The following is a 27,908-nucleotide window of genomic DNA, read 5'->3' as shown; positions in this document are numbered from 1 at the left end:
CAGTTGGAATGTAGAGCCAATGAAGAAAAAGAAGCATATGTTCACTGAAAGTCGATTCATCGCCCGCATCTTCCAAAAATGGCCATAGAGTAAATAAATTGTGATTTGAAGGTCTTACTCATTAGTCCATTCAGTCCCTCCTTCCCCGTGGCTACGCCACTGAGTATACCATCAGTTTTCATGTAGGATTTCGGAAGTCTTAGATTCATACACATAGCAAAATGTATAGTTCCACAAAGAGAGAAATGCTGATTATTAGCATTCTAATGATTTATATATTTGTTTGTAAGACGGTTTTAAGTTGGTAGGGAAAGCCATGTATTATGATAGAGATAATTGTATGTAATGTTGCTTGTTAAGTTGTTGACAATATAATTTCCATGGATGCGTATAGAGCCTTCCACACTTTTTCAGAATATTTTGTTTCCCTTCATTCTTCTCTTTCTGTTCTTGAAAAAAATCTGTTTTTACCGATCGAATAAAATTTCTTACATGATAAAAATATATATGTAATTTACTCTTCTTTTCAGTCACCTGGAAAATATCTACCTAATACGCGCACACACGCACTCTTCTTGTAATATTTCTATTCACTTTCCTCCTGCGTATAGGTAATTGTGAGTGCACGTGTCTTACCGCGAGTTGCTTCGAAAAATTTAGTCTTATGCTTCATGTAAGTGGCTGACCCCCGAGAGAACGAGGAGGCCCAGCCACAAAAATCAGCTGTTCAAATGATTAAGACTAATAATAGCAAACTTATTCGATAAATCGTATCGATAACTGTCTAACGTAAAAAAATATCACAAACACAAACGTCTCCCAGCTGAGGTGGCGTCCAGTACAGCGTAACAACGGTTGAACCTTCTAACCAGTTGAACTTGTTTTCATAACCGTCCAAGTTGTTGCCGTGTATTGGCCATAATACTGGTTCGTTCGACCCGTTGCTGTGTGATCGCCGAGGCTCCCTCAGCGAGGTGCTGATAGCTAATGTTGCAATTGTTGTACCACAAAATCAAAAATTGAACTCTACTTAAACTAATCATCAATACTAAAGCTAAAACTAAATTACATATTAATAAAACTAAAACGACGACAGGACATTCGGTATTGCTGCTGTGCCAGACTGTTTCTGTCCGTTGCTCTGATACATCTTTATCATCCGCCATATGGCCGGTATTCATACAGGCTTTGATAGAATAGTAGCAATGGTTATCTGGATGGTTAAGTCTACGATGATTATTCCACTCACTAACTGAGTGGAATTGATCTACTTCTACTACACACATATTTGGCTCACTAAACGACGACAATAATCGGAGGTTGAAGGCTGTGGCCGACACCCCGATGACGACGGTAGGGAAGTAAGTATTATAAGAGAAATGGAAACTGAACCGATGATCTACTAGTGTTGTAGTTAGCTCATTACGGTTTGTCTGCGCTTGAAGTCACCAGAGGTTCTTCGGCAAAACGTAACCATTCTTAGAGAAGAGATGCTTGCGGAAGCATTGATCCACTCCAAGCATAGCGGCGGCAACAGAAGCGTCATTGGTGCCACCACCTGATTGTGGTGTTGCGTTTTCGAAGAACGGCTTCGAAGTAGACCCTCCTTCGTCACCATACGTTGTTATGGTTTCTTTTTGCCCGTCCTTGGTCGAACGGGTAATGGTTGTTTTAGTGTGGCCTTCAGAGTCACGGACCGTTTTACGCGTTTCGTAAGTCTGTAAAAAATGTTAAAAATATTTGAAGTAGAAGATAATGATGAGCGAAATAGTTATAGTACCATCCCACTAAATTCAATCAATTAATTGTAACTTAACTGATACGTATTTCGATCTGATCTCAACAACAGTAGGGCCATCATCGTATTTTAGACTTTTACGCCTAGGTAACATTATCTAATAACAGGTAGGTATGTTATTTCATTCTACAAAATATTTTTAAAATATTAATGTTTGAAGATCTATTGAATAATTTTCTGATGTAAATATTCCGCTACGCTATATCTGTTATCTGTTATTACTAAGAAATGTTACCTAGGTCTAATATCTAGGGTCTAATATAAATAGAATAGGTTATAATAATTATCCTTAAGTTGGATCAAGTTCGAGACACTGAAGCTGGTCTTAGTGTTGAGGTCGAAATACAAATCTGTAAAGTTACCATTTTGTGATGAAATGAAATGGGATGGTACTAGCTCGTCTTATGACATGAAAACCCAACTTGCAATGAAACTTACCCCGTCAGGTTTACGGATCGTTTGTGAAATGATGCTCTGGCCGAACATCCTTGGCCCTTGGAACGTTCCCTCGAAAATTCCGTCGTGATAGCGTTGCGAAGGAATCTTGCGAGGTGGACGCGGTCGTGGAGCCAGTGCCTGCGGTTCCGTTTCTTTGTAGCCATGGATCCAGTCCATTATCTTTTGCTCATCGGTCAACTTAAGCTTTGGTTGCTGCATCGTGTTGACCTCCGGTTGCTTTTTCTTCGGTAGGAGCTCCTTCAAATTGGGAGAAATCCGTTGCAACAAGGTATGTAACTGATCCGGATAGATTCTGTTTGGAGATCATCGAAAAAGTATTTTAATTAGTTCTACATAATCCTTAATCTTTTCGCAAATACTCACTCTCCGTCTAAATCGGTATCAAGACGTTTTTCTTTTTGGAGCTCCTTCTTGATTTCGTTCTCAAAGCCGGGCTTGAGGAAATCCTGCTTAAGGCTACGATCGAACGGTTTTACGGATTCTGCAATGATAGAAAGACGTTGTTATCGGAATGGTACATAACTTCATTATCCATGTATTGTTACCATCGTATTCCTCCAGGCTTTTCATCATTTCTTGGATTTGATGTTCGAAATGTTTTTGAATCTCCAATGGATTGGTGAAAATTTGAACACCAAAAATTTTTTGGTTGTCGAAAAGATCATCATCGCTGTCGTATTCTTCTACCCAAATTGGCTTCCGAAACTCGTCCTTGACAGCCGGTTTTTTCTTCCTGTTTGTTCAAAATTAAGGAAAGGTGTTAACAAATGGAAATGACTTTTTTTTTGTATTTCTTGATACGGACTCTTAATCTTATTATTTTTATCTCTACGTTTGATAAAGTTTCATTTGTGCTTATACTGCGTCCCATTTGAGATGAGGCATTTCGAATGAAGTGAGAATTGTCGATACCTCCCATTCGAATTAAGGTACAGTGAGGCAAGTGGGTAAAGGAAATCGTATAGTGCATGTTCATCAAGCCATAAAAGCTGAACATAATATTGTAATTGATATTGGAATGCACTGCAGTGCCTAAATTATTATTTTCTGTTTTCTTTACTTGAGCTTTTTGAAATTTAAACCATTAAAAAATAACCATTTGTGTCTAACATTACTTTCTGTTTCAGGTTTATAATAAAATAATGAACCTTGGCGATAGTTTTTTTGTGTATACAGAGAAACTATCTTTGAAATATTCATCAAACCAGGAATCATCAGTGTTGTGATTCATTAGGATTTCAGTAGAAAAGTCCATATTAACAAATGGCTAAATTTCGACTACATAAATCATAGCTCCATAAATACCATTTTTTACGAATTATTGATCAAACATAGCATAGCATAGTTACTAGGGTGGTTCAAACAATCGATTTTGCTCCACAGTGCTCATCTGATTCTTTACCATGTTCTGAGTGTCCTCTGAAAATTTGAGCTCATTTGGATTAAAACTGATTTACTTTAAGCCGTTTCAAGTTTGCATGCAAATTAGTATGAAATTAATTTTTCATTATACTGTTAATGACGCTTCCCATCAAGCGCATGTTAAAGAAAACCTACATAGCTAAAGGAATACTCAACAGCTTTCACTCAGTGAAAACCGCATCTCAATTAATCGTTCCAATAATTAGTAATAGAATTTAATCTATACCGTGGTTTTCTGGAGCTAATTGCATCACTCATCAACAGGCAACATTGCTGCTCGTGGCGCGAAAGATAGCACACACAAATTCAGGCTACTATGTTGCACTGCACATTTCAGTGATGCCCTCACAGAAGTTTAACGATCATGACTAAAGATTCGCAACCTGTCTTAAAATCGATTACTAATTATTGGGACGATTAATCAACATGCGGTTTTCGTTGGGTGAAAGCTGTTGAGTATCTCTTTTAGCTATGTAGGTTTTCTTTTAAGCTGCGCTTAATGGGGAAACGTCATTAACAGTATAATGAAAAAATTAATTTCCCCATACTAATTTGCATGCAAACTTGAAACGGCTTGTGCTAAATCAGTTTCAACCCAAATGAGCTCAAATTTTCAGAGGACACTCAGAACATGGTAAAGAATCAGATGAGCACTGTGGAGCAAAATCGATTTTTTGAACCACCCTAATAGTTACGGTGTACTATGAGATTGGACACTAGTGATACCCATGTTTTTTTGAAATCCTTATTCAGATTGCTATCAGAAATCAAGGTGGGTGTGCTCCTTGATTCCAATCTAGGATAAAAATCACAAAAGCATGAGGATTACTACTCCTGGCAACGTCCATCTTCACCGTAACTTGGGAGGGGAAAGAAGTGTTGATGTAGTACTTACTTAACGAGAGGCCCCGACTCAGCGACACCCTCATAAGTACCACGGAGTTGGATATTGGGGATGGTATTCGTTGGGTCAGGATTTGCCTGTAGCTGACAATGTGACCGTGGTACATCTTACACCGTAACACACCACGCAAAGGTGTCTACTCAGCTTTACGGGGTTTTTACGAATTATTGATCAAACATGGATTATTTAATACACTGACACGCTTTGCACTTTCGGTTATTGATTTTGTATTACCACGTATCACTCTAATAACCAAAAGCCTTCGAATGAGTTTGAATTGGTATTATTTGTTCATATACACTTAACAGAAATTATTTTTGTTTAAAAAAAATAGAAATGCATTCAGTGTCGGAAAATTTTCCCGTGGTAAAAAACAGGCAAAGCAATTAAATTTTTTTTTCAAAATTCTTGATGTTCATATCCTAATTTTTGTGGCTGGAATTCAAAAATTCAGAGGAAATCAATTTATCAATGCACTACTTGAATGTGTTATGGAAACCAACATAAATATATATTTTCTTTGTTTGACACGCAAAACAACTTGTGCAAAAGAAAAACTTGGTAGGTTAATAAACGTTTACCCTCGCATGTCTCAAATGATTCATTATTTCATGTTTCACTTATTCAACGCATTGATTTGAATGGCCTTGTATGATCGTGAAGTAAAATTAAAGAATTCTGTGCTTCATCAGTGAAATACTTGCATTTTTTTTCACTTACCCCATTTACCCACTTACCCCACTGTACCTTACACGTGTAGTCTCACGTGAGACGGGTGGAAATCGACAATTCTCGAGTCATACGAGACGCAAAATAAGCACAATTGTGTTGTAGTATCTCGCAGTTAGTAATCATATCTAAGTAATTTAAAGTATACCAAAAACATAAAAGAGAAGGTCGATATCATTTCGCCTCCTGGATTCATTATAACGAAATTTTGTGTGAAACGGCTTCAGCATGTGTTAGGCACCTAAAATATCTTTTGTTGAAGCCAAGTGTATAGGCGTGAGTCTAAGGGGAAGACTCGGATACAGGGTGTAAAATGAAAAGTTTAAAGTAAGTAAGTTTAAGTAAGATTTTAAACGTTATTTTTTGGTGAATGTTTCAGATTTATATATCAATCAACTCGGAAAATCGCCACCAATTTGCCAGTTTTATTGAAACTTCTGATAAAACAAGTTTATCGGACCATTTGTGCAAAACCGCTAAAATTGGCGAGAAAAAAAAGCTTCAAAGCATTTAATCTCTATTTAGGGTGATTCCCCAAATGTTGAACGGCTAATTTTTTCGCCTATTGTTAAACGCTCGTATATTTCTTATGGGCGTTCAAAAATAGGCGAAAAAAAATATCTCAACTTTTGACGATTTCCCATAATAGGCAATAATTTTGAGATGCATTAACCACTCTAAGTCGAATTCAAAAGTCGGCGAAAGGCACCCTAACCAATGGGGAATATATTTGGTTTTTTTAGGTGAAATTTTGAGTTACATCAATTTACGCCAATTCGAAACCAGTGACATAGGTAAACAAAGTATTGGTGCGCGATCGAACATGATTTGGATGTGCAAAACGGTCTCGAGATTCGCTTATTCTGTTTTTTTATTTCTTACTTTTATTTGGTAGGCACTTTGTGTTACTTAACCGCTACTGTGCTAGATCTAATGTGGTATTCTACTGTCTAGAATCCACCAGAGAATCCATTTTCAGATGTCCATTATTCATTATTGTTGTCGTTGCCGGATATCTACTGTCGATTAGTCCTTGTCGTGAGACAAAAGATTTTTTTATGTCTTTATTATAGAGGTTTGCTACCTGGCTCATCTCTTAGTCAAAAGATCATTGCATTGTTCGGTTGCCATTTATCCGGGTTCGTTGAAGGATTTCCTCAGAGAATAACAATTCGTCAGTTATAATCAGTTAGTCGTGACGGTAAGGCGCGTTCCCCAAAACGCCACTGTATATGCTGCGTGTGGTAGTAGGCTACGATAGAGTTTAGTTTTAAGATTCGGGCTGTCAAGTAAAGACGTTCCCATAGATTGTACCCAGTTATCCTAAGTTATAGAAATATAAACCCATTCAAGAACTCAATAGTTGTACAATTACCACACTGTGCATCTGGCGACTGGCGAAGGTTTGATGGGGTAATCGAATCAATGATCAACTTATAAGGCGAACATGATTATTTTGTTATACTGTGTGCGGTCGAAAAGGTAATTAATTCCTGCGCGATCGGTGCAGAACAGCCTTGAGACTCGCGTTACTTCATTCTGCTTTGTGCGGATAAACTACACATTACACAAAACATACAGTTTACCAAAACGAACCTTACTACATCTCTACCCCATATATTCAACCATCCCAGTGATTACTCGTGGGAGTGCAGATAACTCGTCGGCTTCTATTAATGCGAGTATCACGTCTGCATATTCCTATCCATTCCTTAAACGACCTGCATTCGGACATGGCCAGCGTCGGTATTGCTTAATGTTTGGTCACCAGTTTTTCACATTAGTTAGGGGCCCTCCTTAGTATAGTGGTAAGACGCGCGGCTATATAGCAAGACCATGCTGAGGGCAACTGGGTTCGATTCCCGGTCAGGTCTACACGATTTTCATCGTGGATCATCGTGTTAGGCTCATTATATACGAAAGCAAAAATAACTGTGGTAGTGCTAAATGAACAATAAGCAGCGTGGCAGCAATGCCCCAGTGGCGGATGTAATGCCAATAAGACGAAGAAAAAGAAGTTTTTACAAACTGAAGGGGATATCTATTAGTTTTGAATATCATCTGGTGGTTCAGCTGGGTTGGATGAAGTAGCAACCGTGGGCACTCGTGCTTATTATGCTCAAACCAGTGACATAGGTAATCAAATAAATTATCTTACAATACTTATGCATGATGGCATTGTTTTACGTAGGGGAACTTTTCCGTTTTCCATCTCCCTGAACATATATTTATCTCATCGCAGAACATTTCTCTGTTTTGCGATGAGATGAATATATGTTCAGTGAGATACAGCACCAATCTTGTCGCTTATTTTTGCTAACATGCGTGCTGACTGCTGAAAAAATCACAAAAATAAATAACAAATCAAATACCTGTTCATTGCTTTGTTTTCGATGGGATGCAAATGGGAGCTATGAGATGAAGTGCCGAACCGTTCCCCTAGTTTACGTTGGACGGTCGTGTCTTGTACATTACCCTTCTGATTTTTTATTTTCATAATGCGCGATAAAGGCACCACCAACGCTAGGTGGATTAATCTAATGTTTATTTTTTTTCAGTTCATCCTGATATTGGTACATTTTTGCTTTAATTAAAATATGCATAAGCCCAAAATCTTAACCCTTTTCTTTCCATGGTAGCTGTAGAAGAGCTCCATCAAATTGTGCACCTTCCAACTTTCATCGAGTTGTTTCAAAAACAAAAAGCAATATTTGGCACATGTTAATGGTTTTATTAGACTGCTTATATAATCAATTTTGTAAAAAAAAAGTATTGAAAACATTCAAGTAACTATTGATTAACAATCAAAAACTTTTTTTTCGTTTTCCACTAAATTTTTGCCATGCCAAATAACTTTTGTTCTAGCATTTTTCTCAAAGTAGTCAAAGACGATTCCTTCTTATTAAAATCTTTGAAAAAAGTTGTGGAAAGAAAGGGTTCACAGCAAAAAGTGAGCCTTTGAAGTTTATCCCTGAATTAAAAATGTCTTATCCAAAAAATACAGCAGAAAGATAGTTTCTTCATTCTCCTTCACCATTTAGGTAGGTATATTAAAAAATGGAGGTACAAAATCTGAATCAAAAAATTTATTATTAGCCATTATTGATAACATTCAATTTACTTTAAAAAAAACTTCTAGATATAGGTAAACAACGCTAAATGTTTCCAGCAATGTAAATTGTAGTGAGTTTTTGGGAAGCCGCTTTGTTTTGACGGAGGACATTATTTAAAGACAAAAATAGTATTTTGCGTATTCTGCATTTCCAAACATCGATACCTAATCGTACAAAGCTAAAGGAACAAAAGAAAATTCACCCCCTTTTCCGCGACATCACCCACCTCTTGTCCTCGTCGTCATCCTTGTGGCCGTCCAGGCCCATCATCTTCTTCAACAGATCCATCTTTACGATGCAAATTTTGACCGGATTAATAAAACACTGGACACAGGAAAAAAGCTGCAGACGATTCTGCTTCTACGACGACGGCGCTGTTGGAATCGTTGGAATCACCAGGATAAAAAAAAAACACCCTCACAAAAAAATCAGGATCCTGCTGCCCGAATCGATAGATTTAAAACAGGAAACAACACTTTGCGATTTTACTTAATCCACAAAAACTTCACCGGAATCGCATTCACTGCAAGATATGGCACAACCGTAATAGTTTTTTTTTCACTTTTCCCGGCAGGATTTAGAAGGAAAATTGATCCGAAAAATGCACAACGCACAAAAGTATTTTCTAGAAGCGACGACGACCACGAACTTTTTTATCACCACAGCGAAGATCAGACATCAGCCAAAACAGTGATTCTCACTTCCTAGTCCGCTTTTTCATTTTACAAAACTGAGACACACATGTACCCGCTGCGTATCGAAAAGCAAGACAGAAGGAAAACCGTTTGCTTTTATCAGCTGATGCTGGAATACTATGATTTTGAAAATACCTACACTATTTTCAACCAAAATCAGTCTCCTAACAAATCGAGTAAAAATAATATTTATATAAAATGAAACGAATATCGTTCTAATGGTGCTGATATATAGAATGCATATTTATGTATTCGATCAATTATTGAAAAAAAAAATGAGTAGAAGGGCATTTTTTTTCCATTTACCTATGTGATTTGTTTTTGGCAATTAGCAAGCATATTAGCTATTATATGATAATAATAATGATCAAAACATTTGATGCTTCATCGATGAAGCATTAATGATTATTTTCTACCGAAATATTAAGAAATAATAAGATTTAGTGATGATGTAAATATATTTAACAGAATCGAACTTAACTTAAAATCAGCATGGAATTGGGGTACACAGTTTGGTAATCACTGGGCTAGCCCACTGAACGACTGTGAGGAGAAAAGTACTGAAAGTTGTCAAAAACATTCGGTTCGATCGGACGTTCTTGCGCACTAGGAGTGAGCTTTTGTCGAATGTCACGTACGCCGCACGAAAGCTTAGGCAAATGGTAGCGCGGTTACCATCTTGGTTCGGTGCTTCACTTTTCGGATTTGTATAAAATATTTATTAGAAATTTCTAAGGTCTGTCTCATTTGGAGGATTAAACTGAAATTAAACTTAAAAGTGACATTTCAATAATTATCAAATAACCCTGCTCGCAGAGCAAGATTACTTTTGACAGATATCGAATCATTTTGCATCGATGTCTTATTGGAATTGCTGGGCAGCACCAGCCATTCTTATTACCGGGTTATTTGCTAATTTTCGAACTGTCACTTTTAAGTTTAATTCTCCAAATGAGACAGAGCCTAAGTTTAGGTAAATTATAGGTATGAATGCTGTTATGAAAGGGGATGTTTGAAGAAATTTATACAAGAAACATTCAAATTGGTGAAACATACGTAGATAGCCAATGTTATTATATATCATATTCACTTATGAAAGATATTTTATCTTCTTCTTCTTCTTCTATATACATAAAAATGAATTTCTGTCTGTCTGAACCTTATAGACTCGGAAACTACTGATCCGATCGGCGTGAAAATTTGTATGCAGAGGTTTTTGGGGCCGGGGAAGGTTCTTAAGATGGTTCGATACCCCTCCCCTCTTTGGGAAGGAGGGCTCCCATACAAATAAACCAGAAATTTCTGCATATCTCGAGAACTAATCAGAAAATAAATCAATTTTAGACGAAACAGAGTTCGTCGGGTCTGCTAGTTAATAATATTTTGAATACCTTCCACTTATAATAATAAATTGTGTTTTATGCATATTACATCTTACAGATAAAAAGATATGCGGTAGATCTAAATGTGCCAAGCTTTTGAAGTATACTTCCCGAATATGGCTCATAGACTTGCAAATTTAGATTTAATCAAAATTTATAAATTGCGGTTGTAATTCCAAGAGCTTTGAATTAGTGATTCTAGAAGGATCATCTGCAATTCATCTAGCGAAGTATTGGCTTTTGAGAAAGATGTGTACGATAATAACTACCAATTTACAGGTTTTGAATCCAAAGGAGAATGAAAAAATCTCTCACTAATCATGTCTGTATACACTCTCGATAGGAAGCATACCGTGAGAAACGTTTTTCGGACGCTGTTACGATAATGAATTAATTCGGGGGCTATATACGTCATGATAAATTTATTTTTAAAAGACTCAATTGCTGGGGGCTCCGGTTCTGATTATGCATTTCAACTTGTTTTGCACAGCTGTGCGAAAAAATATGGTCCCCAACAAAAAAGGAGTGAGAAGAAAGCATTTTACCAACCCCCCTCGGTGGGGGCCGCCTATCTGAATCAGTTTAATCATCTTTTTCTAGTACGGGGAAAAAAGTATGGGTATATCGAAAAGTTTGGAACAAAATAACTGCATCAAACTTTGATTTGGCGTTTTTTTAGAAGGTCAACTCTAATGCAATATATGCTCTTTGACATCGTAGGCCGTTTTGTTATGATAATCAAACAGTACTGGGACGTTCCATTGATCTGCTGTAATTCATCATTTGATTATTTTATTTTGTCTTCGATCCATGATTTGCAGCTTAAGCCCTCTGTACACCTCACGTGAACATGAACATGAACTAGAGGTGAGAAAGAGCAATAATTTCACAGTGAACATCGTCGTGGACAATCGAGTCTAATTGGAAGTGTTGAATTATTGCCCACGAATGCAGGCAGCAAGTAAGCGTGCAGTAGTAAACGAAGAAAATAGAAATGAAACATATTGTCGCATATATGTATATGAATTATTTGAGTAGGTAATCTAAGGAACGATTTTGATCAAGTTTTTTAATTTCAATCATCTTTTCGTTTCGGGAATTTTGTTATGAAAAGTCAGTAGGTACATAAACTTAATGATTTCTGAATGGCAAATTTTCAACTGTGCCAAATGTATATATTTTGCACCGTTCAAAGTTGAGTTAACAAGTTCCGGTGGTCAATTGACCTGAATCCAAATATTATCTTTCGACTGGTATGCATCAAAGGAAAGAACAACACATTTTGTTAAATTATCTATATAATTCTGTACAGGATCATTACAAAATGTGTACACATATTGGGCTATACAAAATTGCTAGATTCTTCTATGTACAAGAATGTTAGCCTCTATTTTAATGATTTTCTTTGAAATTTATAAATATTAACTTATCAAATATTCGTTGAATGAAATAATATTTGATAGATAAAATTATAATGCAATTGAAAAATAAAACAATTTGTGATGTTCCAAGAAACAAAGAACAGAGAGATACGCGATTTGTCGATGATGGTTTTATTTAACTCTAGCGAGTTTGAGGAGTTCTGATAAAGCTACCCACGAAGCATGTAATTCACATGATTCATTCTGTTCCATACATTAATACAATAATGTTCAATTATGCAATTATAGTTAAGAAAATACGAATTTACGAATAGAGAAGTAATTTTTTCTAATTTTCTATCTAGTGACTTCTATCCCTTTTTTACGATTAATTGTGACATGTAGTAACAAGTTTAATTTGATGAGGAATTATTTAATTTTTTTTCTTTACTTTTGCTAGATACAATTTTTGACTTTCTCTTTTGACTTACAATTGTTTAATACTTTTCTTCATCTCATTTTTTAGAAATTTATTATTCATTTGTTCGAATAGTGTTAATTAATGTTTAAATATTTGACCATAGTTCGCCAATACAAAATCCCAATTTTTGCTCAAGTTTTCGTGTAAAAAATTCAATTGATCACATATCGTATGGTATATCCGTATCGTATATAATTGTTGTGTTTACTATTAAAAATCTTAATATACATTTAATAATTTTTCTTGTGCTAAGATTTTGTTGATAGTCATTATCCAAATTATATAAATAACTCACATAAACTGTTTGACAAAACAAGGTATAACTTTCTTGAGTTTTCACGGAATTCATGTTATCTGATTTTAAGATTAACACCTTTACAATAAAATACGACACAAATTGAGTCTAAATTTCCTGCTTCGTGAATGTTATTGATATAGGAGCATGTTATTATTAATGGAACAGATACCCTATACCTAATCACAAACATTCTGAATAATAATTATTAGTAATATTTGTACCTCGTGGACGGTCATAACGCAAAGAGCATACGAGCATGTGTGTACCAAAAAAACAAGGGCGTACAGACAGGCAGGATGAAAACGACAGAGAGGCAATCTACACATCTTGTTAGATTTTTTATTCTCCCTGTATTACTGTGGTGGATATAGCGTATATGGTGTATATATTAGAGAGGAGAGAAGCTTTCTCTGGTGAATACAGGTAAAAAAATTCCACGGAGCTCGTTCACGTTCGAATGCCAAAAGCATTCTAAAAATCTGTTCACTGTGAACGACAGAGACGATGCGCAAGCATATCAGAAGCATGTCAAATTATTCAGCAATAGCCTAATAGGCAAAGCAGAAAAAGTACGCCAAGCATTTATAACTAATATAGCTAAGACTTTGAATAAACAAATAAATTAATTAATAACTTTAAATTAATGGGTTGACAAATTAAAAAATGAACAATCGATTAAATTACAAAATTATTGATTTGAAAAACTAATAAATGCATAATTTTTTAGATTATAAAATTCAGAAATGAATAAATTAATAAATTATTGAATCAATAAAAATTAAAAAATAATAAATATAATAAAATAATGAAAAATAAAATAGTAAAATTATAAATAAATATTTCATAATTAATAAGTTTATAAATTTATATTAATAAATTATTAAATTAACAAATTGATAAATAAACAAATTAATAAATTTATCAATTAAAGAAATAATAAATTAATAAATTGATTAATAAAAAAAATTGATGTAATAATCAAATAATAATTAACAAATTACTAAACTGCCGCTGCAAGCATAACTGTCCAATATTTACTATATGGGAAAGTTATGCTTTAAAGCGCAAAGTAAATTAATAAATTAAAAAGAAATTAATAAACTAATAAATCAAAAATCTAATACTAAGAGCACTAAATATATTTTGCTGGTTTTATTTGAAATTTTCGGCCACGATGATTTGAAATCGTCGCAAAGCAAATTGTCGCCGAAATCGTCGCCAGCAAACATGACCATAAGATCTGTCAGATCAACTGTGAACAAAATTGTTTGATTTCAATAATCAGATTATTTCCAGAAATTGAGTACTTTTTTTGCTTGTTTAAATGATTTGGTTTTGCATTTACATTTTTTTCACGGACGACTCACAGAGGAGAATGAGGGCTTATTCAAAAGGAAATTTTCAAAGAAATTCGGTGAGTGATTTTTTATAGACGTGGGATACTGCTGTATGTAGTTATTGAGCTCGTTTTACTCCAATGTCCCATAAATCAAAATTTTTCATATTTTTCATCCTTTTATCTTTAAAATATTGAACTAAAATTGTGTTTTCCTCCTCATTGTGTATCCTCAAAAACCACTGTACATATTTTGTTTGGAAATTAAAGTGATTTTGGGGTAAAATAATCATCAAAACGCATTTATGTGAATGTATTTTTAATATAATATAAGCTACTGAGCTTGTTTGACTTAAAAAAAAATCATTTAAAAATCGTTTTTTATACAACAAATCACAAAACAAAACATTCGCGAATGCATTTATTCGTTAGTTATTGTTTCGTAAACATTTATCAATATCTGTACAACATTTTTGGACAATAATATCAACAATTATCTGTAAATACTATTTATTTTTACAGAATACATGAAAAATTCACATAAAATGCACTTTGATGCCTATTTGACCCCCTAATCCCCCTTTACCATATTTAGTGCACCTCTATGGATCCACAGTGAAGAGATGAACACAATTTTAGAGCAATTTCCTAAAGATAAAATGACAAAAAATATGAAAACTCCTTATATATGGAACATTGGGGCTAAACATGCTCAATATCCACATACAGAAGTGTTCCACGTCCAGTGAAACAGCACTCACTGAATTTTCTTGGAAAATTCCCTTTCGAATAACCCCTTGATTTCTTCCGTAAATTGCTCGTTAAGAAAGTTATTTTTTTTCCTTCTTCGAAACTGTTACTCAAATAATTACTCTAGTTAAAGGTTAGCCAAGTTTCAGTGGCATGTAGAGTAGACCTCTTCATGTTTTCAAAAAGTATAAAAAAATCAACCGGTCAGCCCAGAATCACAATTATTATGCTAAAATAAGTATCCTGTCAAATTTTCAGCTAATTCAGATAAAATTTTGAGGTGGCTCAAGTCAATTTAGTGTTTTTGGGCTATTTTTAATTCTGGGAAAAATCTAACAAGAGATATAAACGTCGAAAACTATCGCAACAACCTCTATACAGAAGCTTTTGGTGTATTCTACAAGTCTTGTGAACATTGCGATCCGTTCCGTTTACGTTTTGTCCATGTAAAAGTGATTTTCATGCTTTTGTGCATAAAAATACTGTTTCCCCCAAAAGTCGTTGTTCTACAAAATTCTTGAATTTATGACAAATGATTGCTAATTTGTTATATTATTATTCCTCGTTTTTCCCTGAAAATTTGAGTAGTATAATTGTCAATGTGCGATTGACCGTTAAATTCTTAAAAATCAGAAGCTGAACATTTGTCATAAATTTGCACGTTAGGATTTCTTCAAACAAGTTGTTCGAACAAAACATAAATCAAATCATAAGATATTTGATGCTTACAACAAACGACTTCCAAATTTTGTTAATTTCACCATATGTCTGCATGCTTTTAACATTGAGTGCATCGAAGTAACTAATGAAATCTAACTTGTTTGAAGAAACCTCAGCGTGCAAATTAATGATAAATGTTCAGCTTCTGATTTATAAGAATTTAACGGTGCATCGCACATTGTCAATTATATTACTCAAATTTCCAGGGAAAAAAGAGGAATAATAATATAATAAATTAGCAATCATTCGGCATGAATTCAAGAATTTTGTAGAACAACGACTATTGGGGGAAACAGTATTTTTATGCACTTAAAAGCATGAAAATCAGTTTTACATGGACAAAACGTGAACGGAACGAATCGCAATGTTCACAAGACTTGTAGAGCACACCAAAAGCTTCCGTATAGAGGTTGTTGAGATAGTTATCGACTTTTATATCTCTTGCTAGATTTTTTCCAAAATTGAAAATAGCCCAAAAACATTAAATTGACTTGAGCCACCTCGAAATTTTATTCGAATTAGCTGAAAATTTTACAGGAGACATATTTTAGCATAAGAATTGTGATTCTGGGCTGACCGGTTGAATTTTTGATACTTTTTGAAAACATGAAGAGGTCTAATGTAGAGCCATTGAAGAGAAAGGAGAAGAAGAAAATTATGAATTTATTTTTTATGAATGAAGTAAAATTTTAAATATATGAAAAAATTTTTTTTTTTGACTGAATATACGAATGATTGAAGTATTCAAATAAAAAATATTTAAAAAGAAAAAATAATATTGCCAAATAATAAATAAGAAACACAATTCATTTAAGAGAAACTACTGAGTTATTTTCCTTCCGACCAAACCGATACGAGTATTAAAATGGGCGACAGCAACACACAAAGCAAGAATCCACCAGAAACCGATTCAATGAGAACAGTAAACACTCTCGGTCGATGTGAACTCCCAATCAAAATCAATCTTTTCTCCTTGTATTTTTGAATTCACCACAGCTCCACGTTCATGTTCACCGTCGCGTTTATACTTGGGATGAGTTCACCGTATATACGATTTCACGATGATTTCACAGGCATGACCGTGGAATGCTCATAAATCTGATATTATTGTTGTTTTTCATGTTTTTATGCATCTCACTACTAAATGCAGCATCTGCCTTTCATTTGAACATGATTCCCTCACGATTTGAGTATGTATCAAGAAGTTATTATCGAAAAACAGTTTGTTCACGTTCACGTTCACGGGAGGTGTAAAATGCGCTTTAGTCTTAAATTCATCGTATATTTCTGTCGGATGATTATTTGTGTTGTGTTCGACAGTTAAATGGATCGCAAACGTATCCTATAAACATCGGTATAGGATGGGTTGACGGGAGATTCGTTTCATAATTTCATCTATTGTCGCTGTGCCGCATGAGTATCATATTGCACCACGGAAGTCTGTAAAACTTTTGTGCTCTGTCGGTATTCGGTAAAAGGATATTCACAGGTATAACATTTCCGATCATTATTTGCTCTGTTAAATCGATTTCAATTTACTGATTTCCAAATTGTCGACTAGAACGACGAATTACAATTCAACAAGTCTATGAATTCAAGCATTAATGATGATGAGAATCCTTCAACTGGAAACGCTGACCGCAATATCCGCAAGCGTGAGCACCTGGTTTATCCTACGGAAGATCAATATTTTATCATATTTAACAATGAATGCAAGAAACAATTATTATTTTAAGTTTCCTACCAGATTGATGTACACTTTAGGATGCCCGAGAGCTGGTTCGGTTCCACCGTCGCAATAGACCACTCGCTTGGAACTCGTGATGATGGGCGCTTCATCGACCAGTTTGATGGCCCAGTTCTGGTTAACTACCTTGGCGGCGTTGACGAATCGAGCATTCCGGTAGTCGTTCTCGTCGTAAAACTGTTAAAAGGCGAGTTTTAGTTAATGTACTATTGGAGTAGGTTGTTGCTTGCGTAATCGCAATGATGGATTGATTCTCTTACCTGACCAGTGTGGGTAATTTCGTCTTTGATTGCAGCACATCGGGAAGCCAGAACCTGCGTCGTTATATTGCGCATTCCAACGGTACGCACTATTGGCGATAAAATCATCCGGCTTGCCATTTTTAGTAATTTTAACTTGAGTTTTTGTTCCTTTATTTTGGTTTAGCAGATCACGAAAGAAAATCGTCTGTCGTGATGGACGCGATTGATGTGACAGCGAGAAACGTCAGTTGGTTACCAAAAAGCTGACAGCTGATGTGAGGGCGAATGAGATTGTGGTAGTGCAATGCGATGAATACATTTTGTGGAAATCATTCATCCCAAGATTTATCCCGGTAACAAGGACAAGGAGAAACAAATGAAAATAGACTTAAATTTTTCTCAATCGATTTAGATATTAAATATTTTAAATAATTTTGAATATTTTCGATGCAATATAAGGTTATATGGATGAATAGACAGTGTTGATTATGTGCTTCTAGAGATTTTTGCGGCCTATATTTAATAAACCTGCGAAATACGAATTGAAAATGTGATGCATTTTTTGAAAAGATATTTTAGTTACCAGATAAAGAATGTCGCTTCGGTTCCCTTTTTTGTGCTGTCCGAAACATGTGTGGTAAATAACTGTTAAATCGTATGTATTTTTCCTTCATTGACATTTAGATCCCCTATCCTCGCCAGCAAAAGATGTTCCGGACAGCGGCGATAGCGACAATCTTTATCTGGTAAGTAAAATATCTTATTTTTTGGATCGGCATTTTCTCAATGTTTACGTTTTGGATGTAGGCCCTTTTCAAATGTTAAGCGAGAATTTACCTTTTTTCGCTTTTTTCGTAAACAAATTTTGTTTTTGTTCGATCGATAGGGTAGAGAACCATTTGGGCAGCACCCCTTATTCCCGTCAGCAGCGTTTAAAACTCGAGCGCAATACAATCGAATTACTTGTTTTTTAGTACATGGTTAGTTTCTGTCGATATCTAGTGATGTACAAACAATCAAGCCATTTGGTTGGAACGCGGTCGAGTTATTTGCGTTGCGGACGGGAATAGAGGGTGCTGCAAAAATGGTCCCGCACCCTATATCATTGAAAAAAAATAATTATAAAAAAATACAAAAAGGTCAACACTTTCACAAAAAAAAAATGGAAAACTCATATTTTTTGCGCCTCTAAGTATTTTTTAAAATTGAAACAAAAAATCTAAAAATTTATGTTTTCAATTTCGGTTTAACAAACTCGGTGATTCCCATCTAGATTCCCAATAAGCAGATCCCACACGAGGCATATATTGACAATACTTTTTCGTCAAACTTTTCATCAAACTTTTCTTCAATATTTTCACTGATTAGCCGGCATGGCCGTAGCTGAAGAAAACTCAATTTTTCTTGAACTAATACGAATCAAATAGCGGTATAACGCACAAAACACGCACACACTCGACCGTCATCGACTCCTGTTGGTAAACTGCGGGGGATGAGGGGAAATATTGAAAAGAATATCAAACTTCTGATTTCTATCATTATTTACTTTAATATTTTTGGTCACACCATCAATCTTTTACTTCAATAATCAAGAGTTTGACAAACTTTTTCCCTCGTGTGGGGTCTGCTATAGAAAATGCAAGACACTGAGGAAAATGGACGTATGATTTTCAATCAAACGCCTTATGAAAATTTGCCTCAAGGAATCGGTATGAATTTCAATATTTTGCCTTATGAATGATGATTTAAAAAAAAAACCCAACCTAATTCACTGAGTAGTGATACTGCCTTTCTCGCATTTGGCCAAAACACCAACCTTATATGGTGAATATGGTTCGATGTACCATTTTCTTTATAACTTTTAAACGCAACGGTCGATCATTTTAAATTCAATAGTGATCAACTATCCTTTGCCCCCTGTCGAATGAAACTTGTTCCGAGGAAATCAATCAAGGATTAGTATATGAAAAGTTGTCTAATGTTTTTCTTAGCTTTTGTGCACACACATACACACATACATACACACGGATAGACATACATTTGTTCAGCCCGTCGAGCTGAGTCGAATGGTATACAACACTATGGGTCTCCGAAGCTTCTATAAAAAGTTCGTTTTCGAAGTGAAATGATAGCCTTTCGGTACAACTTTGTTGTACGAGAAAGGCAAAAAGGTAAAGTTCTGCAGACTGAGTTCGAACCATGGACGTCGGGGTCGGGAGACCGGTATGTATTGTCAATCCGGAACAAAGTTAGAACGCTTTTTATACCGAAGTTGGATTTTTCTCCAGATACAAGCTACTTTCCCAACTTCGGAAGTAATGCGCTGGATTCATCTAAAGATGTGCTAAGCAACGCATCAATTATTTTGGCAGATAAAACTTCGGAAGAAAATTCGTTTCGGAAGTCCCGACTTCCGAATTCTAAGTTGGTACTACGCCGAAAATAGACCACACGCCCATCGACGCTTGAATATTCGGGAAGGTAACGGCGTATAAGAAGCACTGTTCGGGGCAAGATGAATACACAGCTAGGTGTTGCAGTCTGCCCAATTTATGGACGAGAAGAGGGCGGGGGTGAAAAATTCATTTTCGGTGCAAAACATAAACAAAGCGGCTGGCTCTCCCATACTAAAATCCAAAATGGCTGAATTGTGAATTTGGCAGATTGGACCACCTAGTGGTGTATTCATCTTGGTTCGGGGTATAATCAGTCGAAGATTCATAAGGTGCCAGTTATGAATTTCGATAGTCCTGTTCGCTGAAATAGACACCCAATACTCCATTTCATGAGGCAGTTTTAATTAGCAGTGGGTGTTTTGATTTGATACTGAGCCGTTAATTTCAACCGCACTGGCTTGGCACCAGCTCAATTTGTGATGCGATCGTGTTTGCCAAACTAAACGTCTGGCAACGCTGGTGATGTGGAACTTATTCATCGCCACCGCATTCATCGAATTCATTCATCACTCATTTTTGCAGTGGTGTTCGTGCGGATGGGATGAATGAAGGAAAAGTATTTTTGAAAGCGAAAAGTTCAATATTTTGGTGTGAAATACATTTCGAGGTGGCAGCAGGAAAAATCAAATTTTCAATTGGAAAACAGTGCATATTGCGAGTGATTGCAAGTGCCAAACCATGTTGATGCTCTACTGAAAGTAAGCGCGTCAGCAGCGGATGGCCAACGGTGCGCGCAACAGCGGAAGTGCAGTTTGAAACTGGAAGTGCCAGAGTTCGAAACGCAGAAGAATTAACGGAGGTGGCGGAGGTAGAAAAGCATTTGCAGAAAGTGTTTCTTTCGGATCTCGTTGGCACTTACTCTTGCCTTTCGTCCGATTCGGTGGTGCTGTTTGCCTAGCTGAGCGGCTTCTGTGCTCCCAGCTGAGCCACCGAAGAAATCGCATAGAAGATAACCACGACTGCATCAGTGAAGCAGACAGCAGAAGACAGGCAGAAAGTCGGGAAAAAGTAGGACAAGCTCATTTTTGCTAAATCGGATCGGATTCAATTTTGACCAGTGTTGAGCGCTGCGCGTTAGAATGTAAGTGTTCATATATTTCAAATGGGTTTTGCTTAAGTCGTTAAGTCATCAAGATATTTAATTGTTTCTTGAATCGCTATTCTGCCTTTTTGGTATTGCATTTGTTTTCCATTCTTCATTTGGGATGCTCAAAATTGTTATAGCGTTCATCAAGGTAGAAATTCGAATAAACGGTATTTTGCATTGCTTGGAAGCGAAAGTTTCCAGTTCTAGGTTACAGTTCTTTTCAGCTCTACTGATTCTAATTAGGACACTGCTTTTGTTTTAATAAGTTTTGAAGCTGTGGTAACATTATATTACAAAACCTTTGGTTATAGGTGGGATAAAGCATTGATATAGATCAAGAACTTGTAGAATTTTTATTATGATTAATCGTAACAATTCTAATTTATTACTAATCGAATCTCATATTCCGCTATGCAATAATCAAGGTTAATCTACTACAAATATACGCATGAATTGATATTGAATAAATTTCCGTGTTACCCACGTGTTACGTGGGCAGTATAAAAGGTGTTTGATGCGGTTAAGCAGAACCACAGCCATTTGACACACGTGCACTTTCTATAATCGTATAAGAGCCCTACATTTGTAAGATTTCCTATTAATATGTGACAAATAAGCAATTTTAGACAAAGTACTGTGATTTTGAATGATCTTGACTTTGCTAAATTAAGATTCTAATTCAAATATTTCAGTTACTCGAAATGACTTCTGTTCAAAGTCAGGAGGACTTGGAAGCACGCATAGCTCGCATAAAGAAACGCAATGAAGAGATCGAAAAGAAACATCGGGAGGCGGAAGCCGACCGATTGATGGCCATGAAGGAGAATGCGATGGTTGAGATCAAACCACCAAAAGACGAGGACTGGCCGCGGGAACACAAATACGATAAGATTGATTTCACCTACGATCTCGATGAGGAGGCTCTTGCAGAACTCGAAGGTATTGGTTATTGAATTTTTTTTTCGGAAAAATATGTTAACGATAGGGTTTCGTTCAATTTTTAGAGAAAAAGAAAGAGAAAAATGCCTTTATTCAGAAGATTGCTAAGGACTACAAAGTTTTCGCCGAAGGAGAGGGCCCTCCACCTGACCCAGCTTACAGTTTCTTAGCAGATGTGGAACGTGATGGTGAAAAGGCACTACCGGCCCCGGTTGCAAATGTAGGCGGTAAGACCAACAAGAACAACTTTGAGCGGAAGAATCCCAACAATCGAAGTGGTCGGCAGTCTGGCAACGGGGGCAACATTTCCAACGGTAATCGTGGTGGTGGCCGCGGAGGAGGCAAAGCCGCCTACAACGGTAATTTGCAAAGGTCGTTGTCGACCAACGAACACGATGGTCGACGTCCGCCGGAACATATTCGACATGGAGCTGGGGCTGGTCACAAACCCGGTGGGGACACCAAATGGCGACGAGATTGGGATCACGACAGAAGCAAAGACGATTGTTGCATCCACAGCAATGCACAGAACAATGGGTTCAAGGGGGAACCTAATCTGACCGTCTCGGTATCACAGGATGGAGAGTTCAAGAGCGTTAAAGGTATGTTCAGCAAATTGGTAATTTCAATTGTAGGTGAACAATTTCACGGTTATTCTCTTCGATATTAACCCTTTCCGGCCCACGACTTTTTTCAAAGATCTCAATAGAAAGGAAACATTTTTGAGAAAATGCTAAAACAAAAGTTATTTGGTATATCTAAAATTAGTGGAAAACAATAACAAGTTTTTGATTGTAAATCAATAGTTAATTGATTGTTTGCAATATCTTTACTATTTGTACTCAAAACTGATTATATTTGCAGTTCAATGGAACCATAAAGTTGTGCCAAATATTGATTTTCGTTTTGAAACAATTCGATGAAGGTTAGATGGGGCAAAATTTGATGTTGCTCTACAGACATCATAGGCGGGAGAGGGTTAATACGTTGTGTGGTCTGTGGTATGTTAATGTTATATTAGCAGCAGTAGGGACAATATGAACATTAGGGTGACTCAAAAAACACTTTTACAATTTTTTGTTGGGCCGCCCTCTTATTCGGTTCTATTTGATGCCCTGATGCTCTGGACAAAATTTCAGCCAAATCGGTCAACGCTTGGGCGGTGCTAAACTCGTTGGAAGTTTATATGCAAAAATGTATGCAGAAACATCCAAAAACAGTGATTTGCAGTTGGACGACACAATTTACGATCAAGAATCATATTACTCATTCAGTTCTTGTAGAAATAAATACAGAATGTTATGCTGAAAACCGCGGGAAGATTACAGTTTGTACTATAAGATATTAGCATTTTACTGGAGTGTTGTAGGGGTGAATTTATTTCTTTTCAAAGGTAAAAGAAACGAAATTTGCTCAAACCCCACTTCAGAGAAATGCTAATAACTTAGCCGGGCAAACTCTAATCTTCTCGCGGTTTTCTGCATAACATTCTGTATTAAATTCTTCAAGCTCTGAATGAGTATCATAGTTTTTCATCGTAAGTTGTGCCGTCCAACTGCAATTCACTGTTTTTGGGTGTTTCTGCATACATTTTTGCATATAAACTTCCAGAGTTTAGCACCATCCAAACGATGACCGATTTGGCTGAAAATTTGTCCAGAGCATCATGGCATCAAAAAGAACCGAATAAGAGGGCGCCCATCAAAAAAATTGAAAAAAGTTTTTCCCATACTAATTTGAGCCACCCTAATGAACATACGTAAATTTCAGCTTTTTGGCCAGTTTCATTATGTCAAAGTTATTTGATCTTAAGAGAATGTGAAAACCGCGTAAAATTTCAATTCAAACACTTGAAAATATGAATTCTCGCTGCATTGGGAGAATTATTATAAAATAAAGAGAATGAAAAAGATCTGATTCGGTAGGCTAACCTCATAGTAAATTTCTTTAAAAACGCGGGGAGCACTAGTTCTGATGATGCATTTCAACTTGTTCTACACAGCTGTATGTTATCATCACAAAATGAGCGAGGACAAAACAAAAATCACCACTTCTCAGTGGGGGCTGATTATCTGATTCTGTTTTTTCGCACTTGTATTATACAAGTTTGATAAATTTGTTATCATGGCTTATTATGATTCGGAATAGTTTTTTACTTTCTTTTATCGTTGTTCGCTATCTATTGAGAGCGATTTCTGCAAAACATGGTTTTAACACAAAACTGAATAAAATATAGGCCAAAAATGCATCATAATCAATAGATCTATTATAATTAGATATTGTGTACTCATGTTTCTACTAAGCCAAAACTGAATTTACAATAAAACATTTGCTGTATGTATGACTAAACATTTCTCGAGTTGTACCTTTCACATTTGTGCATATGCTTATGCAGTTTGTAAACATTGTAATCAAATCAATAAGCAAGTTGCTCGATTTAAACGCCTTAATATATTTGAATGAACAAAATCAAGTTAATTGTATTCAACTGATGTAGGGGGAATGACGGCTTTGGCAGTTTTTGTTCTATTATTGTCAGGGTTTTTTTTTATTACCCGTATAGCTGGGTAGACACCTTTACGTGGTGTGTTACGGGGTAAGATCTACCACGGTTACATTGCCAGCTACAGGCAAATCCTGACCCAACGAATACCTTCCTCATTATCCAACTCCGTGGTACTTATGAGGGTGTCGCTAAGTCGGTGGCCTCTCGTTAAGTAAGTACTACATCAACACTTCCTTCCTCTCCTAGTTACGGTGAAAATAGGTGTGGCCAGGAGTAGTAATCCTCATGCTTTTGTTATTTTTGTTTAAGACTGGAATCAAGGACCACTCCCCTTCTTGGTTTCTGATAGCATTCTAGATAAGGATCTCAAAAGTAAAACATGAGTATCACTAGTATCCAATCTACGAATTACACCGTAAAATGCTAATGCTAATGCTAATGCTATTATTGTCAGGGGTTTTTTTATGACTGATTATGCTCAAGTTTGGCCTAAACATACTTTGCATATCAAAGAATATTGTGGCCAAATTTCATAAAATTCGGTCGACAAAACCCCTCTGACAATAATAGAACAAAACCTGCCAAAGCCGTCTTTTCCCCTATTATTAATTCCCTTGTCCAATTTAATCTTTTTCGTTCGCACCCAAATGGCATTTGAATTATCTTCAATTTCAATTATTGTAGTTTTAATTGAAAACTGAAGTGTGCTTATCACTTTAATGAAGATTAAGAAACAATGAAGTGTGCTTTCGAATATTATCCCAAATGTAAACTCGTGGTGCAGTTGCGACACCATATTTCATGGGTGAAAACTCGTTTTTCGCGAGAGCTCACTTCCTTTTTTAACTGAAACTGTACGCTCTCATACGCATATTTGTCCAAAATTTGCTAAGATTCCTATGTTCACGGGACAATTATGCTTGGACAATAATTACTTAAAATGAAAATTTAGATAAATTTACGGAATGGAGCTAATCTGTCCTTTTTTTGCAGTAACGTCCCCTCCAATAATTGGAAGTGGTCGGGTTGGCCCACGCCAACCAGCGAAACCACAGTTTCAGTTCCAGACGTCCGGCATGCACCCTGGAACGGAACATCATCATCCGCACGGTCATTTAGCCCAGCATCAAGGCGGAAGCGGTAAGCAAACTCACCATCGGAATAACGAGAACTTCAATCGCAATTCTTCGGGTCGTAAGTCGGACAAAGACGTTAAACGTGGTCCCAAACCTGGTAACCAGGGGCAACCAGGACCAGCCGCGAGCAATAAGCAGCCACAGACAGGAGGGAGCGTCCAGGATCGGCTGAACCGCAATCGGGTGGTGAATATCGACAGGAACGATAACTCCATCAAAGTTAGTACCAATAACGGAAGCGAGATTCCGCCTTCCCAAGCCCAAACGAAGACGAACGCTACGCTGAAGACGATCTCGAAAATTATCGAAAAGAACGCAGAAATTGATGAAAAACTGGCCCGGCAAATGCATCAGGAGAACGAAAAAATGGCCAACCGAGTCAAGGAGCTGCGAATGCAGGATGGTGCTTAGAGAAGAATATTGAAGCTGAATATTTGAGCTTTTTAAAACGATGAAACGAGAGCTGCTTATGGTAGAAACTGTTTAACCCCTAACAGTTGTAGCGCTGCGCACACTCAACCATAATTATTCAACACTAACTAAGATGCAGCAAACGAGAAACACGCCAGCTCCTTAGATATGTATATCTGCGACTTCATTACTATTGTCGTAATACCGTAGAGAAGAAGACCGAGTTTCGATTATAGAGCATCGCTAACTGATGCACGTGCATAGTTCGGCAGCTTTCGAGTTATATTTTCCTTCCCCCCAGAGAAGATGATACTGAGTGATCACCCCGTGGATTTCCGATACCCTCCTAAACTAAATTATGTAGAGCGGCATCAGCAGAGTTTATCTCCACATAGTTTTTCGGCGTGCAGGCCAACGCAAGAACCAGTTTTATTAGGATGCTGTCCCTATTTATTATTTATATACTTACACTTTATACTTTCGAATTTTAAAATCATAATGAAACAAAGTTTTGCATATTTAAATTATTTAATTAGATAGTAATCATCGTATGCATGTTATCGCAAAATTACGTTTTACATTATTTTTACACCCATACGTTGTAAACGGATTGGAAGCATTTAGAGACGCAACATTCATTCAACATTGTTGAGGCAGGCTCGAAAATTGTTTCTCATGAACTACTTTCATTTTACGATTATATATTTTATACAATTAGCATAACGCATTCATGAATGTTAATGAAATATATTGGAAGTAACATTTGATGATAAAAATTGTTCTTTTCTTTATCTATACCGAGGTTGAAGAAATTTTATGGAAAAATTCATAAAAGGATTGGTTCAATGCAACTTTTATTTGCGGTTCACATACAACCAAATATTGTACCTACTTTATTATGTTTGTCTTGTGGAGCCGACAACTATCAAAAGCATCACACCCATAATTCAAGCTCTGTCTGGAAAAAGGGCGAATGTCGCACCACAGGATTTGCCTGCAGTATGAGATGGCGAGGGGTAAAACATCCTCTGTTTGTCACTTTCATTTGAAAGAACGGAAGTCAACGAAGAGAATTATCTTGTTACGTTCGCCTTTTTACGTGATACAACTTGGTATATGCCTTGCTCCGACCGTTGTCACATTCGAACGCCGCTAGAAATGAACCTGCTGAAGTAGAATGAATCAATGGCAAGGGAATGAATGGCAAATGTGCGCATGAGAGAAACGTGAAATTCAGTCCATGTACGCGGTTCGTAGTGTAGGCGTTTTAGTGAGTGGTTATCAATTAGCATTCAGCAACATATTAACGCTTCTTGCGAAGGACAACTATTTCATAGTGCGTTTTTGGTTAATCGTGATTCGTCTAATTTGCTTGTGTTTGACTGTGAATGGATAGGAATCAAATTGCTTATCAATGGTATGAATCGCAGCGACAGTTCTAAAGTGCATTAATACTCTCTCTCTTGAGGATTTGTTTACATTGCATAATTGATTCAGTTTTTGTTGACATTGAGACTTACATTTGTCTACACTCATTTCAAAAATCTGCAGATTTGGATTGTTAAGAAAATTATGTTGAGCTTTTTAGTGGAATGTCTTCACTTATCGAGTCAAGTCAAGTACCAGACGCTGAAGAGGACCTTACTGTTGAGGTCGCAATACGTATCTGTCAAGGTACAATCAAGTGGTGGAATTAAATGGGATTGTACAAACTCGTCTTATGACAAGTGAGAGTTGGATTGCTAGTAATTGGATAACATTATAACAATGAGCAATATGTAACGATCGAAAGTATATGTGAAGGTTCAAAGCACCGCAGCAAATAATTAATAAAAAATGTGAAGTCGACCCATAAGTTTCTATAGCTTCAAGTGTGGCTTCGGCACACATTGATAATTGAACTCTGGATAACTTTCTTATGTCAGGTTTGAATTAC

General features: G+C 36.4%; 4 protein-coding genes across 4 annotated transcripts in view; 2 read left to right on the top strand and 2 right to left on the bottom strand.

Moving 5' to 3' along the window:
* Positions 1-224: 224 nt before the first annotated feature.
* LOC134213344 (uncharacterized) lies at positions 225-9,125 on the bottom strand. The gene is made up of 5 exons (XM_062692332.1): positions 8,652-9,125; positions 2,803-2,990; positions 2,621-2,738; positions 2,237-2,549; positions 225-1,718 (listed from the first exon to the last, which is right to left on the bottom strand). Exons 1-5 carry the CDS (start codon positions 8,711-8,713, stop codon positions 1,446-1,448), a joined length of 954 nt encoding a protein of 317 aa, XP_062548316.1. The 5' UTR covers positions 8,714-9,125; the 3' UTR covers positions 225-1,445.
* Positions 9,126-16,955: 7,830 nt separating this feature from the next.
* Positions 16,956-17,682, bottom strand: LOC134217608 (probable NADH dehydrogenase [ubiquinone] iron-sulfur protein 6, mitochondrial). Its single transcript, XM_062696393.1, has 3 exons — positions 17,456-17,682; positions 17,193-17,372; positions 16,956-17,121 (listed from the first exon to the last, which is right to left on the bottom strand). Exons 1-3 carry the CDS (start codon positions 17,573-17,575, stop codon positions 17,050-17,052), a joined length of 372 nt encoding a protein of 123 aa, XP_062552377.1. The 5' UTR covers positions 17,576-17,682; the 3' UTR covers positions 16,956-17,049.
* A 2,748-nt stretch (positions 17,683-20,430) lies between these two features.
* On the top strand, positions 20,431-26,748 carry LOC134213342 (uncharacterized). The gene is made up of 4 exons (XM_062692328.1): positions 20,431-20,974; positions 21,673-21,919; positions 21,985-22,521; positions 25,419-26,748. Exons 2-4 carry the CDS (start codon positions 21,682-21,684, stop codon positions 25,970-25,972), a joined length of 1,329 nt encoding a protein of 442 aa, XP_062548312.1. The 5' UTR covers positions 20,431-20,974; positions 21,673-21,681; the 3' UTR covers positions 25,973-26,748.
* A 516-nt stretch (positions 26,749-27,264) lies between these two features.
* The window catches only part of LOC134213341 (sodium-coupled monocarboxylate transporter 1), a 37,747-nt gene continuing 37,103 nt past the window's right edge, over positions 27,265-27,908 (top strand). Inside the window, exon 1 of the mRNA XM_062692327.1 lies at positions 27,265-27,389. Within this exon, the coding sequence (XP_062548311.1) occupies positions 27,387-27,389 (3 nt within the window). The 5' untranslated portion in view covers positions 27,265-27,386. The remainder of the gene's footprint in view (positions 27,390-27,908) is intronic.

Source organism: Armigeres subalbatus, chromosome 2 (assembly GCF_024139115.2).
Source record: "Armigeres subalbatus isolate Guangzhou_Male chromosome 2, GZ_Asu_2, whole genome shotgun sequence".
NCBI classification, from domain to species: domain Eukaryota; kingdom Metazoa; phylum Arthropoda; class Insecta; order Diptera; family Culicidae; genus Armigeres; species Armigeres subalbatus.
Note: the sequence above shows the minus strand (reverse complement) of the source record. Positions and strands in the feature narration are given on the sequence as shown.